This window comes from Fundulus heteroclitus, unplaced genomic scaffold (genome assembly GCF_011125445.2).
Source record: "Fundulus heteroclitus isolate FHET01 unplaced genomic scaffold, MU-UCD_Fhet_4.1 scaffold_39, whole genome shotgun sequence".
Taxonomy (NCBI): Eukaryota; Metazoa; Chordata; class Actinopteri; order Cyprinodontiformes; family Fundulidae; genus Fundulus; species Fundulus heteroclitus.
The window spans coordinates 526347-544688 of NW_023396803.1; the positions used below are offsets into that span (position 1 = coordinate 526347).

At 43.0% G+C, this 18342-nt stretch overlaps 1 protein-coding gene across 1 annotated transcript in view; it reads left to right on the plus strand.

Annotated features, from left to right (window-relative positions):
• Positions 1-13687, plus strand: part of ciao2a (cytosolic iron-sulfur assembly component 2A) — a 41253-nt gene extending 27566 nt beyond the window's left edge. Inside the window, exon 5 of the mRNA XM_036130854.1 lies at positions 13336-13687. Within this exon, the coding sequence (XP_035986747.1) occupies positions 13336-13436 (101 nt within the window). The 3' untranslated portion in view covers positions 13437-13687. The remainder of the gene's footprint in view (positions 1-13335) is intronic.
• The last annotated feature ends 4655 nt before the right edge of the window (positions 13688-18342 follow it).

Below are 18342 nucleotides of genomic sequence, written 5' to 3' on the forward strand. Positions count from 1 at the left end.
AAGATAGAGCAGAGACACAACAAGAGAGACAAACAAGCACAGAAGCAAACATTGATCCAGTAATCTGTTCTATATTAGATGATGATAGCGGGTGAGCTGTCTTCTCTGGATGATGTCTCAGATAACAGAACGCCAGATCAGATGTACCTACTATGAAGAAAAAAAAAGAGAACAAAAAGTTATAAGCATAAATGATGACAAGCAATGCATAATTGAAGAACAGTAGAACTCGTTAGTGAGAAAAATAGATCCTTATGTCCTCCAGTAGCCTAAGCCCATAGAAGCACATCCCCATAGGTAGGTCAGGGCAACATAAGCCACTCTAGTTATAAGCTTTGTCAAAAAGGAAAGTTTTAAGATTAGTCTTAAAAGTAGACAGGGTGTCTGCCTCACGGACCAAAACTGGGAGTTGGTTCCACAGGAGAGGAGCCTGATAGCTAAAGGATCTGCCTCCCATTCTAGTTTTAGAGACTCTAGGAACCATCAGAAGACCTGCAGAGCGAAGTGCTCTGTTAGGAACATACGGGGTAATCAGAGCCCTGATATATAATGGAGCTTGATTATTAAGGGCTTTATATGTTAGAAAAAGAATTTTAAATTGTATTATTGATTTTAACAGGAAGCCAATGAAGGGAAGCTAAAATTGGAGAAACATGATCCCTTGTGTTGACTTTCATCAGAACTCTTGCTGCAGCATTTTGGATCAGCTGAAGACTTTGAACTGCATTTTGTGGACTTCCTGATAGTAAAGAATTACAATAGTCCAGCCTTGAAGTAACAAATGCATGGACTAGTTTTTCAGCATCGCTCCTGGACAGAATGTTTCTAAGTTTGGCAATATTTCGGAGGTGTAAAAAGGAAACTCTGGAAACCTGTTTAATATGGGATTTAAATGACATGTCTTGGTCAAAAATAACACCAAGATTTTTTACTTTATTACCAGACGCCAAGTTAATGCCATCCAGATTAAGTGATTAAGAACTTTATTTTTTAAGGACTCTGGTCCAAAGATTACAACTTCTGTCTTGTCAGAATTTAAATGCAGAAAATTTAAAGTCATCCAGCTTTTGATGTCATCAAGACATGCCTGTAGTTGAAGTACCCAAAGGGGTACCAGGCCCCCGGACCCAGTAGGTCATCCGTGAACTCCAGATGGGGGGGCCCGCGTCACCACCACAATCCGACCTACCTGCTTCAGTGACAACCCCCAGCACAGACCTCCCAGGGACGGGGCCCAGCACAACCCGTGCAGGCCACCCAACCAGAATCCCCCCTCCCAAATACCTAACAGGCCCACTCCCTCCCCCTCCATATCCTAGCAACCCCTCCCCCCACCCCTTTTTGGGGAGAGAAGAAGCGCCAGCCCCAGTCCCGACAAGTCACCGGGGCCCCACAATAACCCTCCGCCAAGACCCCGGATCCGGTGGACCGCTCCTCCTCCAGGCATCAGACTCCAGGTGGCAACCGGAGAACGGGGGTGTGAGAAAGACCCTGATCCTCCCTATGCCCGCTCAAATGTTGTGTTGTTGCATATTGTTCTCCACTGTGTTTAAAACTGCGAGTACCAAAGGGGGTGCCCGGCACAGTCGACCCCCCCCTCCGGAAGGTAGCTGGTGCCAGCGCACCCCCTCCAAGCAACTACCCAGAACCCTCAATGTCTAAATGCGAGAGGGGCTGGAGGGAGCCATCTGAGGTAAGGCCCACACAATAAGCCTCCCCCCAGATGTCTTTACCCTCCAGCCCCCCCAGACAATGCCCTACATATATGTGCGTGGTGAAAATGTTGCGACTGAAAGTGTCTAAAATGCATAATAAAATTCAGGTGAGGGACGTCATCAGAAAGTGGGACCCCACAGTAACGCCCCCCTCCCCAAAGTCCTACATGTGTGGCAGCGTGATTGAGCAGGCAGAGGGAGGAGTTCGGGGATTGGGAGAAAAGGACTGGGGAGCCTACTACACTCCCAGGGAGCCAGCCCCCACGCTGTAGGCACCGTGGAAAGCGGGGTCTGGGGCAGTTTGGAGGGATGCGCCTAACGGATGCGCAGAAATTGCAGCGGCCGTCTGGCTGCGTTCCTTGGCAACGCAAGGCCTCAGTGAATTGTTCCCCCCAAAATGTTTATGTATGTGATGGACAGTTGTACTGGAACTGAAATTTCAATTACAAATGCAATTTGTAGTTGACAAAGATTGATTGATTGATTGATAGATAGCCCGGGGGCCAGGGACAGGCGGCAGGGCCCGTGAACCAATCACCCACCAGGACCAACACCTCCAACCCACCCACCAAACCTCTTGGCTGTCCCTGAGGTAAACAAAAAAAACAACAACAACAAAGAAACCTCTGGTTGGCCAGCCCGCACGAACCATGCAAAACCTCTTTTCCCAGATGAAACCCGCACCGGGACACAGTATGGACCAGGCCCAAGACAGGGGGCCAAACACAGAGCCCTTCAAACATCCCCCACCCCCCCGAAGATGTAACATTACACTAACATTCAAACAACTTACCATACATACAGTACAACAATAGACATCCAGGCTGGGTTAGTCCCCACTCCCCCTCCTTCCCCTCCCCCCACTAGCAGAGCGCCAGCCCATAAAGGGGAGAGTATCTGCCATGAGATGTTAATGTCCATGCCCCCCTAACAGCTCAACAGGTCCCGAGGCCCCCCAGCACACCAGAGGACCCAGTAGGGCCAGACACCTGGGTGTACACCGGCCCAGATCCCAAGCGGCATACCCCACAGAACCTGAACCCCCGAGGCCTTGCAGGGGCACCCGCCCGAGGGCGACCCACCCCAGGGATTCCAGACCCGCGGACCCACCCAGCGGCAGCACAGCTACCAGGTCAGTAACCCACGTCCGTCACCGCGGAACCCCCCAAGAGCACCGCAAGTGGCTGCTGTAGGCCGCTCCAAGGCCTCCCAAGCCCCACCCAGATGGGGGCAACAGACCCCGGGGTCAGACCCCCCCAGGCGCCCCACTCCGAGCGCCCCCCAGAGCCCCAAGACTAAGGGACCCCCCGCAACCCTGCAGGACGCATCCCACAGCCCCACATTCCACTAAGTGATGGAGCCGATCAAAGGAGCCCAGAGAGATTGATCTGATGCGGATGCTGTCTCAAGATCAATATGATCCAACAAAAGATCTCTATACTGATTGATACTGAGATTTTCATTACTTTTCCAATTCATGAGGATAGTTTTATTTGCGATGCATAAGGCAGTGAAAGCCATGCAAGCTATTTTTTTTATCCAGAGAGCTTTCCTCAAAGTTACCCAGCAAGAAAACTGATGGGGAAGGTGAGATTTTACAACTCAGGCACTTTGATAAGTCCTTGCATATCTGTGCCCAGAACCTCTGAACAGGAGTGCATAGCCATAACGTATGAATATAATTATCCGGATGATTGCCTGTGCACTGTGGACAGATATTAGATTGTGCAAAACCTATCTTGAAAAATCTTTGACCTATATAGTGTACTCAGTGAAGGATTTTGTATTGTATTAGTTGTAAATTGGGGTTTCTAGTAATTTTGAAAGTTCTTAGACATATTTGAGCCCAGATGTTTTGTTCAAAGCTGACTGATAATTCCTCTTCCCATTTCATAATAGGAAGAGATATTGAATCATCTAGTTTGGTAAGTGTCCTGTATAATTTAGACAGTAGTTTTGAGGGGTTTAACTCTAGAAAACTATGATATTAGCTGGAATTTGTAAACCACTCTAATATGCTTCAATTTATTTCTAATTATAGATTTCATTTGTTCATATTCTAAGAATTTATTTTTACTTATGCCATATTGCATATTTAATCTTGCAAAAGTGATAAACTCGGTTCCGTCAAATACATGTTCCAGGTATTCAATACCTTTATTTTTCCAGTACAGAAAGTTTATCATATTATTCTTTTGTAGGATGTCAGGATTATTCCAGATGGGTGTACGACTGCATGGGATAAGTGATGACTTCGCCATTTTAAGAAACTCCCACCATGCTGTCAGAGAAGAGCTGATGTTAATATTTTTAAAGCATGTATGCCGTTTTATATTTGAGCTAATAAACGGCAAATCTGAAATCATGATATAATAGCATATTTTTCTGTTCTGTCTATCCAGAGCTTGTCTAAGGGATTATTTTTTATCCGTTTAGAGATATATTGTAGCCTATTTGTTAATTAGTAGTTATGGAAGTTTGGCAGATCTAGTCCCCCTTTATCTTTAGTCTTCTGTAGTGGCTTTAAGCTGATACGAGGGGGTTTATCTTTCCAAAGAAATTTAGAGATGGAAGAGTCAAATGGTGGTTTATTAGGGATCATTGAAAATAATTAATTAATTTTAGGTAAAACCATCATTTTAATTGAAGCTACCCTACCCATAAGTGAAATTAGAAGCGATTTCCATCTTTCAAGGTCCTCTTCTATCTTTTGTAAAAGTGGGGTGTGGTTCAATTTTGGGTAAATCCGCTAGTTTAGACGACACAGTAATACCCAGATATTTAATGTTTCCTGATTGCAGTTGTAAATCTAGGGGGTTCTGAAAAGAGTAATTAATTGGCAGTACAGTATATTTAGACCAATTTATAGAGTAATCTGAGACTTTTGAGAAAGATTCTAACAATCTAAATACTTGAGAGAGGGAAGTGCTGGAGATAGAGTAATACATCATCAGCATAAAGACTAATTTTATGCTGTATTTTCATGCATTTTATACCTTTAACAACACTAGTTTGTCTAATTGTTGCTGCTAGAGGTTCGATAAAAATGGCAAAAAGTGAGGGGAAAGCGGGCATCCTTGCCTAGTGCCCCTCTGGAGACAAAAGCTGGAAGATGATTGATTATTTGTCCTGGCACAGGCTGTTTGGAAGCTATATACATTTTTTAACCAATTTATAAAAAAATTGCCAAAACCAAATTTATGTAGAGTAGCGAATAAAAAAATCCAGTTTACTCTATCAAATGCTTTTTCTCCATCTAGAGACAATATGTTGGTTTTAATATTTTTTTACTGTAGGAATAATCTATTAAATTAAGTAATCTGCGTGTGTTTGTGAATGACCGCCTTCCTCTGATGAAACCAGTTTGATCAGGGTGGATTATGAGAGGAGTGACTTTATCTAATCATTTTGCAAAAGCCTTACAGATTATTTTAATATCCACATTATTTAAGGATATGGGACGATAGCTGGTGGGAAACATAGGATCTTTGCCTGGTTTAAGCAGAAGACTGATGGTAGCAGAATTCATGTTAGCTGGAAATCTGCCATTTTCCTGAGTTTCCTGTAACATTCTGTGGAACGTTGGTGCCAGAATATTCCAGAACTCTTTATAAAACTCAGTAGGTAGTAGTAGCTTTTTTATTCGGCATGCTTTTTAGAGCTTCCTGAATTTCTACTGTTGTCAGCGGTGAATCCAGGGACATTCTTTGACTATCTGATAATTTAGGAAGTGTTGTTTTATCCAGAAATTGCTTGATGTGATTATCTGATGTATTTATCTGTGATGTGTATAAAGATTTGTAGAAATCTCGGAAGGTGTTGTTTATACATTCCGGATCACGTAATGTACCCTAATGCGGTTAATGATTGTAGCACCTTATGTTTGAAATGAACCATAGTCGCGTGTCAGCTTCTGCAGTGGTGGGGAAGGAGCCTGAGCTTGTGCGCGAGGTTGAGAGGTTCCGACTAGAGATAGTCGGACTCACCTCGATGCACCGCTCTGGCTCTGGAACCAGTCTCCTTGAGAGGGGCTGGACATTCTTCCACTCTGGAGTTGCCTATGGTGAGAGGCCCCCCATCTCGGTGCCTGCACGTTGGGGTTTTCCCCGGTGAACGAGAGGGTGGCCTCCCTCCGCATTCATGTGGGAGGACGGGTTCTGACTGTTGCTTGCGCTTATGCGCCAAACAGCAGTTCAGATTACCCACCCTTTTTGGAGTCCTTGGAAGGGGTACCGGAGATTGCCCCTCCTGGGGACTCCCTCGTTTTGCTGGGGGACTTCAACGCTCACGTGGGCAATGACAGTGGGACCTGGAGGGGCGTGGTTGGGAGGAATGACCCACCTGATCTGAACTCGAGTGGTGTTTTGTTGTTGGACTTCTGTGCTCGTCATAGATTGTCCATCACAAACACCATGTTCAAGCATAAAGGTGTCCATATGTGCTCTTGGCACCAGGACACCCTAGGTCGCAGTTCAATGATCGACTTTGTTGTCGTTTTATCTGATCTGCGGCCGCATGTCTTGGACACTCGGGTGAAGAGAGGGGCGAATCTCTCCACCGACCACTACCTGGTGGTGAGTTGGCTCCGATGGCGGGGGAGGAAGCCGGTCCGACCGGGCAGGCCCAAACGTACTGTAAGGGTTTGCTGGGAACGTCTGGCAGAGTCCCCTGTGAGGCGGAGCTTTAACTCCCACCTCCGGGAGAACTTTAAACACGCCCCTGGGGAGGCGGGGGACATTGAGTCTGAATGGAACATGTTCCACGCCTCTATTGTTCAGGCGGCTAGTCGGAGCTGTGGCTGCAACCCTCGAACCCGCTGGTGGACACCAGCGGTGAGGGAAGCCGTCAAGCTGAAGAAGGAGTCCTATCGGGCTTTTTTGGCCTGTGGGACTCCGGGAGCAGCTGATGTGTACCGGCAATCGAAGCAAGCCGAGGCAAAAACTCGGGCGTGGGAAGAGTTCGGAGAGGCCATGGAGAAAGACTTCCGTACAGCTTCGAAGCGATTCTGGTCCACTATCCGGTGTCTCAGGAGGGGGAAGCAGTGCAGTACCAACACTGTTTACAGTGGGGGTGGTGTGCTGATGACCTCGACTCGGGACGTCGTGTTTCGGTGGGCGGAATACTTCGAAGACCTCCTTAATCCCACCAACACGTCTTCCATTGCGGAAGCAGAGCCTGAGGACTCTGGGTCGGCTTCTCCCATCTCTGGTGCTGAGGTTGCCGAGGTTGTTAAAAAGCTCCTCGGTGGCAAGGCCCCGGGGGTGGATGAGATTCGCCCTGAGTACCTTAAGGCTCTGGATGTTGTGGGGCTGTGTTGGTTAACGTGGCTCTGCAACATTGTGTGGACATCGGGGGCAGTTCCCCTGGATTGGCAGACTGGGGTGGTGGTTCCCCTATTTAAAAAGGGGGACCGGAAGGTGTGTTCCATCTACAGAGGAATCACACTCTTAAGCCTCCCTGGTAAGGTCTATTCAGGTGTTCTGGAAAGTAGGGTCCGTCTGATAGTCGAATCTTGGATTCAGGAAGAGCAGTGTGGTTTTCGTCCTGGCCGTGGAACACTGGACCAGCTCTATACCCTCAGCAGGATTCTGGAGGGGGCATGGGAGTTTGCCCAACCAGTCTACATGTGCTTTGTGGATCTGGAGAAGGCATTCGACCGTGTCCCCCGAGGGATCCTGTGGGGGGTACTCCGGGAGTATGGAGTACCGGACCCTTTAATAAGGGCTGTCTGCTCCGCATTGCCGCCAGTAAGTCGGACTCGTTTCCGGTGAGAGTTGGACTCCGCCAAGGTTGCCCATTGTCACCGATTCTGTTCATAACTTTTATGGACAGAATTTCTAGGTGCAGCCAAGGTGTTGAGGGGATCCGTTATGGTGGCCTTAGGATTGCGTCTCTATTTGCGGATGACGTGGTCCTATTGGCTTCATCAGGGTGTGATCTACAGCTCTCACTGGAGCGGTTCGCAGCCGAGTGCGAAGCGGCCGGGATAAAGATCAGTGCCTCCAAATCCGAGACCATGGTCTTGAACAGGAAAAGGGTAGAGTGCCTTCTCCGGGTTGGGGAGGATGTGCTGCCCCTAGTGGAGGAGTTCAAGTATCTTGGGGTCTTGTTCACGAATGAGGGGAAGATGGAGCGGGAGATCGACAGGCGGATTGGTGCAGCGTCTGCTGTGAAGCGGGCGCTGTACCGATCTGTTGTGGTGAAGAGAGAGCTGAGCCAAAAGGCGAAGCTCTCGATTTACCGGTCGATCTACGTTCCTACCCTCATCTATGGTCACAAGCTTTGGGTCGTAACCGAAAGAACGAGATCCCGGATACAAGCGGCTGAAATTAGTTTTTTCCGTAGTGTGTCTGGGCTCACCCTTAGAGATAGGGTGAGGAGCTCAGTCATCCGGGGAGGACTCAGAGTAGAGCCGCTGCTCCTCCACGTCGAGAGGAGCCAGTTGAGGTGGCTCGGGCATCTGGTCAGGATGCCTCCTGGACGCCTCCCTGGTCAGGTGTTCCGGGCACGTCCCACCGGGAGGAGGCCCAGGGGAAGACCCAGGACACGCTGGAGGGACTATGTCTCCCGGCTGGCCTGGGAACGCCTTGGGATTCCTCCTGAGGAGCTGGCCCAAGTGGCCGGGGAGAGGGACGTCCAGGCCTCCCTACTGAAGCTGCTACCCCCGCGACCTGACCCCGGATAAGCGGAAGAAGAGGGACGGACGGACATAGTCGCGTGTCTTGGAAAAATGAATGTTATCCGGAACCTAATTAGGCCTGCGGACATTTTAAAAAGCTTTGGCTTTATTTTCTGATAAGGTAGCGTGACATCTCAGTGGAGCTGTCCTATTCTGAATATACCAGAGCACATTTAAAAATATTGTTGATAGACTGACTGCATAGATTGTGTTTTGAGGTCTACTTTCTCACCTGAAAACATCTTAAAACTACATTTTGTTACAATTTAGTAGTGGTATAAAAACAATATGTTTCTACTCTTCCATTTTCCATTTGCCACTGTGTTTTAAAGGGAGTGTTTAGCAAATTTGGCTTTTAATTATCAAAACTCAAGGATTACGTTTATACATAATCTGCCAAAGTCTAATATCACATCAAAAATGAAAGGGTTCTTATAGCTTAGAATTAGTAGTGTATAAATACATATGTAGCGGTGCACTTGCACCCACTGGGAGACGGCATGTTGCGTCGCTATTTCCGATTTACTGAAAGGGGACAAACTTGTTAGCCATACATGTTTTACCTATCTGTCTTCTATATAAGGACGTGCTGTCAGTAGAGGAAAAGTAGAAAGCAAACAAAGACGACCATATTTGCCGTTTTCTGTTGAAATAGTGGACCATCCATACCCTTTGCCCAGTAAGAGGGAGGAATAAGTAACCATGAAAAGTAAAATCAAATACACTGAGGCTTCTGGTATTCCCTCTGATCAGTGGTCCTATTTTAGACATGATTAATCTATCCTTGGTAAATGGATATGTACCACAGGCTTTTAAAATAGCTGTTATTAAACCTTTACTTAAGAAACCATCTTTTGATCAAGATGAGTTAGTAAATTACAGACCTATATCTAATCTTCTTTTCTTATCTAAAATTCTTGAGAAAGTAGTTGCTAATCAACTATGTGAACATTTACAAAGTAATGACCTACTTGAGGAGTTTCAGTCAGGCTTTAGAGCTCATCATAGCACTGAAACAGCTCTGGTGAAGGTCACCAATGATATTCTCATGGCCTCAGATAATGGACTTGTGTCTATACTTGTCCTGTTAGATCTCAGTGCTGCATTTGATACAGTTGATCACAATATTCTACAAAGACTTGAGCATACTGTAGGGATTAAGGGAAAAGCATTAGGCTGGTTTAAATCTTATCTGTCGGACAGATTCCAGTTTGTTCATGTTAATAATAAATCTTCCTCAAACTCTAGAGTCACTTGTGAAATACCACAGGGTTTAGTCCTTGGACCAATTCTATTTACTATATATATGCTTCCGATTGGCAAAATTATCAGACAGCATGGGATTAATTTCCACTGTTATGCTGATGACACTCAGCTATATTTATCCATAAATCCTGATGAATCCAATCATTTACTTCGACTGCAGTCATGTCTTGATGACATCAAAAGCTGGATGACTTTAAATTTCCTGCATTTAAATTCTGACAAGACAGAAGTTGTAATCTTTGGGCCAGAGTCTTCAAAAAATAAAGTTCTTAATCAATCACTTAATCTGGATGGCATTAACTTGGCCTCTGGTAATAAAGTTAAAAATCTTGGTGTTGTTTTCGACCAAGACATGTCATTTAAATCCCATATTAAACAGGTTTCCAGAGTTTCCTTTTTTCACCTCCGGAATATCGCCAAAATTAGAAACATTCTGCCCAGGGGTGATGCTGAAAAACTAGTCCATGCATTTGTTACTTTAAGGCTGGACTATTGTAATTCTTTACTATCAGGAAGTCCACAAAATGCAGTTCGAAGTCTTCAGCTGATCCAAAATGCTGCGGCAAGAGTTCTGATGAAAATCAACGAGAGGGATCATATTTCTCCAATTTTAGCTTCCCTTCATTGGCTTCCTGTTAAATCAAGAATAGAATTTAAAATTCTTCTTCTAACTTATAAAGCCCTTAATAATCAAGCTCCATCATATATCAGAGCTCTGATTACCCCGTATGTTCCTAACAGAGCACTTCGCTCTCAGACTGCAGGTCTGCTGGTGGTTCCTAGAGTCTCTAAAAGTAGAATGGGAGGCAGATCCTTTAGCTATCAGGCTCCTCTCCTGTGGAACCAACTCCCAGTTTTGGTCTGTGAGGCAGACACCCTATGTATTTTTAAGACTAATCTTAAAACTTTCCTTTTTGAGAAAGCTTATAGTTAGAGTGGCTCATGTTACCCTGAGCTATCTCTATAGTTGTGCTGTGATAGGCCTAGGCTGCTGGAGGACATCAGGTTCTAATTTTCTCACTCTACTGATTTCTACTGTTCTTCAGTCTACTGTTCTCCAGTTTTGCATTGTTTTACATTGAAATGACTGTCGTCATTTCAGCTTTTAACTTTTTGCTCTCTCTCTTTTTCTTCATAGTAGGTACACCTGGTCTGGCGTTCTGTTAACTGTGACATCATCCAGAGAAGACGGCTCACCCGCTACTACCATCTAATGTAGAACAGATTACTAGATCAATGTGTGCTTCTGTGCTTTTTTGTCTCTCTTGTTGTGTCTCTGCTCTGTCTTCTGTAACCCCAGTCGGTCGAGGCAGATGACCGTTCATACTGAGCCCGGTTCTGCCGGAGGTCTTCCTTCCCGTTAATGGGGAGTTTTTCTTCCCACTGTTGCTTCATGCTTGCTCAGTATGAGGGATTGCAGCAAAGCCATGTACAATGCAGACGACTCTCCCTGTGGCTCTACGGTTCCCCAGGAGTGAATGCTGCTTGTCGGGACTTTGAAGCAGTCAACTGGTTTCCTTATATAGGACATTTTTGACCAATCTGTATAATCTGACCCAATGTGTATAATATGATTGAACTTGATTTTGTAAAGTGCCTTGAGATGACATGTACCGTGATTTGGCGCTATATAAATAAAATTTAATTGAATTGAATTAAAATAAGTAATAACCGGGAGAAAATTAAAGTCTATTGGCATAGCTGTTAATACCAGGTGGAAACAATTTGTGAGGGAGCATGGATTAAAAACGGATGTGGTGGTTGCAGGCTTTCTGCTGGACAGATAAATTAATTCAGTAGAACAGTGAAGTTTATTTTGGTGTTATGTTAGAAACAGAGCACTGTAGTCCATCTACTACTCTCTCAGTTTGTTAGTTTTGCCTCCCTCTCAGTGAGTATGTGTGAACGCAGAGGGGCAGAGTGATATCAACCGGTTCACTCTTATCTGTAGCGCAAGAGCGGGTTTCTTTCTAACTCATGCCAAATTGCCGACGTCAAGTTCAGAAATAAGCCCAAAAAACCGTGACTCACAGAATTTAAAAACTACTTTTTAGAAAAAACAAGCCCACGGCCACTTATAATAAGCAGACTTTGCAACAGCGCCAAAAAACATCTCACACAATGATGTGGCTATTAGCAGTAGCTTGGTATCAAATACACTGAGGCTTCTGTAGTAATTACGTGTTTAATGGCAAGGTCGTTTGTAATTCATTCAGTGGACCGTCTCAGCACACCACTAGATGATGCGCCAGTGTGTAAATCTTACACGTTAGAGCTTTACGTAAATGGCAAGGGGGCACCGGTGTCCCATCTGAACATATTTCTGATTTCTAAGCATTTTAGTTCATAATGGAGACTTCTATTTCAAGGACTCTAGTTTCAAGATGGTGGTCTAGTCCCTCCTCCTTTGATTGACACCTTTTCCATGTGTGAAGTGTGCATTTTGAACAGTAAATGTCCCAAAAGCTCCCAGGAAGACCCGGTAAATAATAGAAGTGGAGGAGCTTGTCACCAGGAGGGACAATCATTTTTCTGATTACTTCTCAGAAATAAGTTGCGATATCTCCTGACTCTTTAGTTGGAGCAAATGTCATCCTTGATAAGTAGATACTGTTTTATAAGCATGATTTGTACGTGTTTACTTTTTTCAAATCAAATCCTGTCCTGAGGATAATGTGCATGTGTGCACACACGTGTGGTGAGTTTGTTATGGGACTTCATAGTTTATTTGAAGAATGTGTTTTTTACTCATTAGGCTGAAATTATGCATTTTGACATAATACACACGTTCATGTTCTCTCTTACCTGTGTGACACACCCACAGAAAAACAGATCCGAAATAATAATTTATTATGATTTGATTTTGAACTTGTCACAGAAAAGACTTGTCTCTTTTGGGTCTTTCATTTTTCAGCCAGTACCTCCATGCAGCTGTGGGGAAAAAGGTGAAAAAATGCATAATTTATTTGTTCCAACCTCAGTAACAAAACACAAAAAACTTTTTTTTTTAAAGTGTTACCTTTACAAAGACACCAAGCACTTGCATCTACTTCATGTATGGAATGCTTTTTTTTTGGAGGGGGGGGGGGGCAGTTAAGAGTTTAAGAAGGTTGGTAGGGCCAGGTTGGTTTGGATAGATATTTTTTCCCATCATAAAGTAAATCCATTCATTGTCTATACCCACTTGTCCTTGCAGTGTCATTGGGAAGCTGGTGCCTGTTTCCAGCGATCATTAGGCGAGGGACGGGGTACACCCTGGGCAGGTCGGCAGAAAAACACAGACCAAACAGTGTAGAGAGGCCAATTAACCAGTCATGTTTATGGACTGTGGGAATAAACTGTAGTAATTGGAGAAAACCCATGCATGTTTAGAGAGAACATGCAAACTCCATGCAGAAAGTCTTGAAAACTGCCTTTTGTATTTACTCTCATTATCTTTGATATTCAAACATGTTTAATTATCTGAAACATTTAATTATACAAAATATTTATTATGCTGCGTGTTCTGTACAAGTGCTCTCAAAGGTGCGTTTAAATAATAAAAGTAAGAGTAAAAAGCAAAAACAGAAGAACTCTGCAGGGGCAAGTACTTTTTTTTCCAGCAAATAGGTGTTGCTTCTCCTTTTTGTCACTGTTGCACATTAATGCATGAGACCCTTCTGTTTATGTCTCCAGTAAACAAACAGATCAATGATAAGGAGCGAATAGCAGCTGCCATGGAAAACCCCAACCTCAGAGAGATTGTGGAGCAGTGTGTTGCTGAACCAGACGACTGACAGAGGAAGCCACACCTGCTTCAAGCAATTCTCTTTAATCTGATGTTTTTGTGTTTGTATTGTTCCAATGCCAGATAATGTTATTCACATGACCCAAGCGGAGTCTTGTTTAATTCCTGTTGGAGCAAGGTATTTTGTGAAATGTCCATCTTTACTAATGTCTAGTTTTATCAACACTTTAAATCATTAATGGAGACAGACAATTATACCCATTAAACAGATTCTGATTTGCTGTTTGTCTAATCCTGAAACTTTGTCTGTGTGGAGTTTATTAATGGCATAGAATACCAACAATTTCAAAGCCGCAAACCTGAAAAAAGGTCCATGAATCTGCAAAACACTCGATTTCAGCCAAACTCCCTGAGAAAATACTTAATTTTTCTATTCTAATTTAATAACTGTTTCACTTGGTATAGAGATCTTGTCTATACAGCACAGACATGCTGATTAAATTAGTCACAAAATAGATAACTTTGTAATTGTTTCATGTAATCAAGGACTGGGGTGCCAGTCAAGTCTCTCTCCTGACATAAGATTTTTATTTGTTTATATGTTTTACCCTTGGAACACAGAAACCACACCAAGGATGCAAACATATAATAGTGCTTATCACCCTAAACATCAATGTAACAAAGTCACAACACAGTTTCTTTTAAATGTAATGACACACAAGGAAAAAAATAACCGTACAAGGATAGCGTACCCAGTTGTTTAACTTAAATAGTTCAAGCCCCTTGTCTAGTTTGGTCCAGTTCAGACTGGGCATGCTTTGATGGCGCAGAGGTAGTGAGCATGACCCATGTACAGATGCATTCAGTCCTTGATGCGCCTGACCCGGGTGCTATTCCGGCCTGATGTCCTTTGCCACATGTCTTCTTCCCTGCTGTCTGATATCTCAGATACTGGAATACATCTTATTACTGTTAGTAATCATGCTCCTGTTTCTTTAACCCTAATAAATAAAAAATAACCCCTCAAAACAAAAGCTGGAGACTTAATACATCACTCCTTAAAGATGAATTTATCAAATATTTAAAGAAGAGTCTGCTTCGTTCTTGGAGTACAATGATTTACCAGGGACATCACCATCTGTCCTCTGGGAGGCAGAGAATGCAGTGATGAGAAGTAAAATAATCTTCATAAAAAGAAGATTGAAAACAAAAGGATTCAGGAATTAGAGGGAAAAAATAAGTGTCTAGAATCCTCACAGGAAGAGGAAAAGTTGGGTAAAATTTGTAAAGTAAAATTAGAATTAAATGAATATATTGAAAAGCAAAATAATTGTTAAATACAAAGACTTCGAATAGAAAATGTTGAACACGGCAATAAGCCAGGAAGCTTCTTAGCTAATCAGCTACAATTAAATAAAGAAAAAAACAATTATATTTGCAGTCACAGATTTAACTGATATGTGATCCGGAAAATATCCTACAATATCAGATAGTCAAACAATGACCCTGGATTCACTACTAACAGCAGTCGAAATTCAGTTTTATAAAGTGTTCTGGAATATTCTGGCACCAACGTTCCACAGAATGTTGTAGAAAACTCAGGAGAATGGCAGATTCTCAGCTAATATGAATTCTGCTACCAATAGTCTCTTGCTTAAGCCAGGCAAAGATCCCATGTTTCCTACCAGCTTTCGTCCCATATCCCTAATTAACATGTATATTAAAATAATCTGTAAAGCCCCTGCAAAATGATTAGATAAAGTCACTCCTCTCATAATGCACCCCGAACAAACGGGTTTCATTAAAGGAAGGCTTTCATCCACAAATGCATGCAGATTACTTAATTTAATAGATTATTTTTACAGTAAAGATATTCAATCCAATATAATTCAATTAAATTCTATTTATATAACGCCAATTAATGAAACATGTCACCTCAAGGCACTTTACAAAATCAAAATCAATCAGATTATACAGATTGGGTCAGATTATACAGATTGGTCAAAAAATAAATCCTATATAAGGGAACCCGTTGATTGCATCAAAGTCTTGACAAGCAGCATTCACTCCTGAAGAAGCTTAGAGCCACAGGGAGAGTCGTCTGCATTGTCCATGGCTTTGCAGCAATCCCTCATACTGAGCAAGCATGAAGCGATAGTGGAAAGAAAAACTCCCCATTAGCGGGAAGGAAAAACCTCCAGCAGAACCGGGCTCAGTATGAATGGTCATCTGCCTTGACCGACTGGGGGTTAGAGAAGACAGAGCAGAGACACAACAAGAGAGACAAACAATCACACAAGCACACATTGATCCAGTAATCTGTTCTACATTAGATGGTAATGGCGGGTGATCCGTCTTCCCTGGATGATGTCACAAATAACAGAACGCTAGACCAGATGTACCTACTATGAAGAAGAAAAAGAGAGGGCTTCAAGAAAAAGAGAGAGAACAAAAAAGTTAAAAGCTGAAATGATGACAAGCAATGCAAACTTGAACAACATTAGAACTCAGTAGAGTGAGAAAAATAGACCCTGATGTCCTCCCGTAGCCTAAGCCTGTAGCAGCATAACTATAGAGGTAGCTCAGGGTAACATGAGCCACTCTAACTATAAGCTTTATCAAAAAGGAGAGTTTTAAGATTAGTCTTAAAAGTAGGCAGGGTGTCTGCCTCACAGACCAAAACTGGGAGATGGTTCCACAGGAGAGGAGCCTGATAGCTAAAGGATCTATTCAATTCAATTCAATTTTATTTATATAGCGCCAATTCATGAAACATGTCATCTCGAGGCACTTTACAAAGTCAAAATCAATCATATTATACAGATTGGTCAAAAATTTCCTATATAAGGGAACCAGTTGATTGCTTCAAAGTCCCGACAAGCAGCATTCACTCCTGGATAAGCGTAGAGCCACAGGGAGAGTCGTCTGCATTGTCCATGGCTTTGCAGCAATCCCTCATACTGAGTGAGCATGAAGCAACAGTGGAAAGAAAAACCACCCATTAGCGGGAAGGAAAGACCTCCAGCAGAACCGGGCTCAGTATGAATGGTCATCTGCCTCGACCAACTGGGGGTTACAGATGACAGAGCAGAGACACAACAAGACAGACAAAAAAAGCACAGAAGCACACATTGATCCAGTAATCTGTTCTACATTAGATGGTAATAGCCGGTGATCTGTCTTCTCTGGATGATGTCACAGTTAACAGAACGTCAGACAGGATGTACCTACTATAAAGAGAAAAGAGAGAAAGCAAAAAGTTAAAAGCTGAAATGACAACAGTCATTTCAATGTAATACAATGCAAATCTGGAGAACAGTAGACTGGAGAACAGTAGAAATTAGTAGAGTGATAAAAATAGGCCCTGACATCCTCCAGTAGCCTAAGCCTATAGCAGCATCACTATAGAGGTAGCTCAGGGTAACATGAGCCACTCTAACTATAAGCTTTCTCAAAAAGGAAAGTTTTAAGATTAGTCTTAAAAGTAGACAGGGTGTCTGCCTCACGGACCAAAACTGGGAGTTGGTTCCACAGGAGAGGAGCCTGATAGCTAAAGGATCTGCCTTCCATTCTACTTTTAGAGACTCTAGGAACCACCAGCAGACCTGCAGTCTAAGAGCGAAGTCCTCTGTTAGGAACATACGGGGTAATCAGAGCTCTGATATATGATGGAGCATGATTATTAAGGGCTTTATACGTTAGAAAAAGAATTTTAAATTGTATTCTTGATTTAACAGGAAGCCAATGAAGGGAAGCTAAAACAGGAGAAATATGATCCCTCTCGTTGATTTTCATCAGAACTCTTGCTGCAGCATTTTGGATCAGCTGAAGACTTTGAACTGCATATTGTGGACTTCCTGATAGTAAAGAATTACAGTAACAAACGCATGGACTAGTTTTTCAGCATCACCCCTGGACAGAATGTTTCTAATTTTGGCAATATTCCTGAGGTGAAAAAAGGATACTCTGGAAACCTGTTTAATATGGGATTTAAATGACATGTCTTGGTCGAAAACAACACCAAGATTTTTTACTTTATTACCAGAGGCCAAGTTAATGCCATCCATCCTTTATTTTTTGAGGACTCTGGTCCAAAGATTACAACTTCTGTCTTGTCAGAATTTAAGTGCAGGAAATTTAAAGTCATCCAGCTTTTGATGTCATCAAGACATGACTGCAGTCAAAGTAACTGATTGGATTCATCAGGATTTATGGATAAATATAGCTGAGTGTCATCAGCATAACAGTGGAAATTAATCCCATGCTGTCTGATAATTTTGCCAATCGGAAGCATATATATGGTAAAGAGAATTGGTCCAAGGACTGAACCCTGTGGCACTCCACAGGTGACCCTAGAGTTTGAGGAAGATGTATTATTAACATGAACAAACTGGAATCTGTCCGACAGATAAAATTCAAACCAGCCTAATGCTTTCTCCTTAATCCCTACAGTATGCTCAAGTCTTTGTAGGAGAATATTGTGATCAACTGTATCAAATGCAGCACTAAGATCTAACAGGACAAGTATAGACACAAGTCCATTATCTGAGGCCATGAGAACATCATTGGTGACCTTCACCAGAGCTGTTTCAGTGCTAAGATGAGCTCTGAAGCCTGACTGAAACTCCTCAAGTAGGTCATTACTTTGTAAATGTTCACAAAGTTGATTAGCAACTACTTTCTCAAGAATTTTACATAAGAAAAGAAGATTAGATATAGGTCTGTAATTTGCTAACTCATCTTGATCAAGAGATGGTTTCTTAAGTAAAGGTTTAATAGCAGCTACTTTAAAAGCCTGTTGTACATATCCATTTACCAAGGATAGATTAATCATGTCTAAAATAGGACCACTGATCAAAGGGAATACCTCCTTAAACAACTTGGTTGGGATTGGGTCTAACATACAGGTAGAAGGTTTAGAATAGATGAAGCTAAAATTTTAGATAGCTATCAGA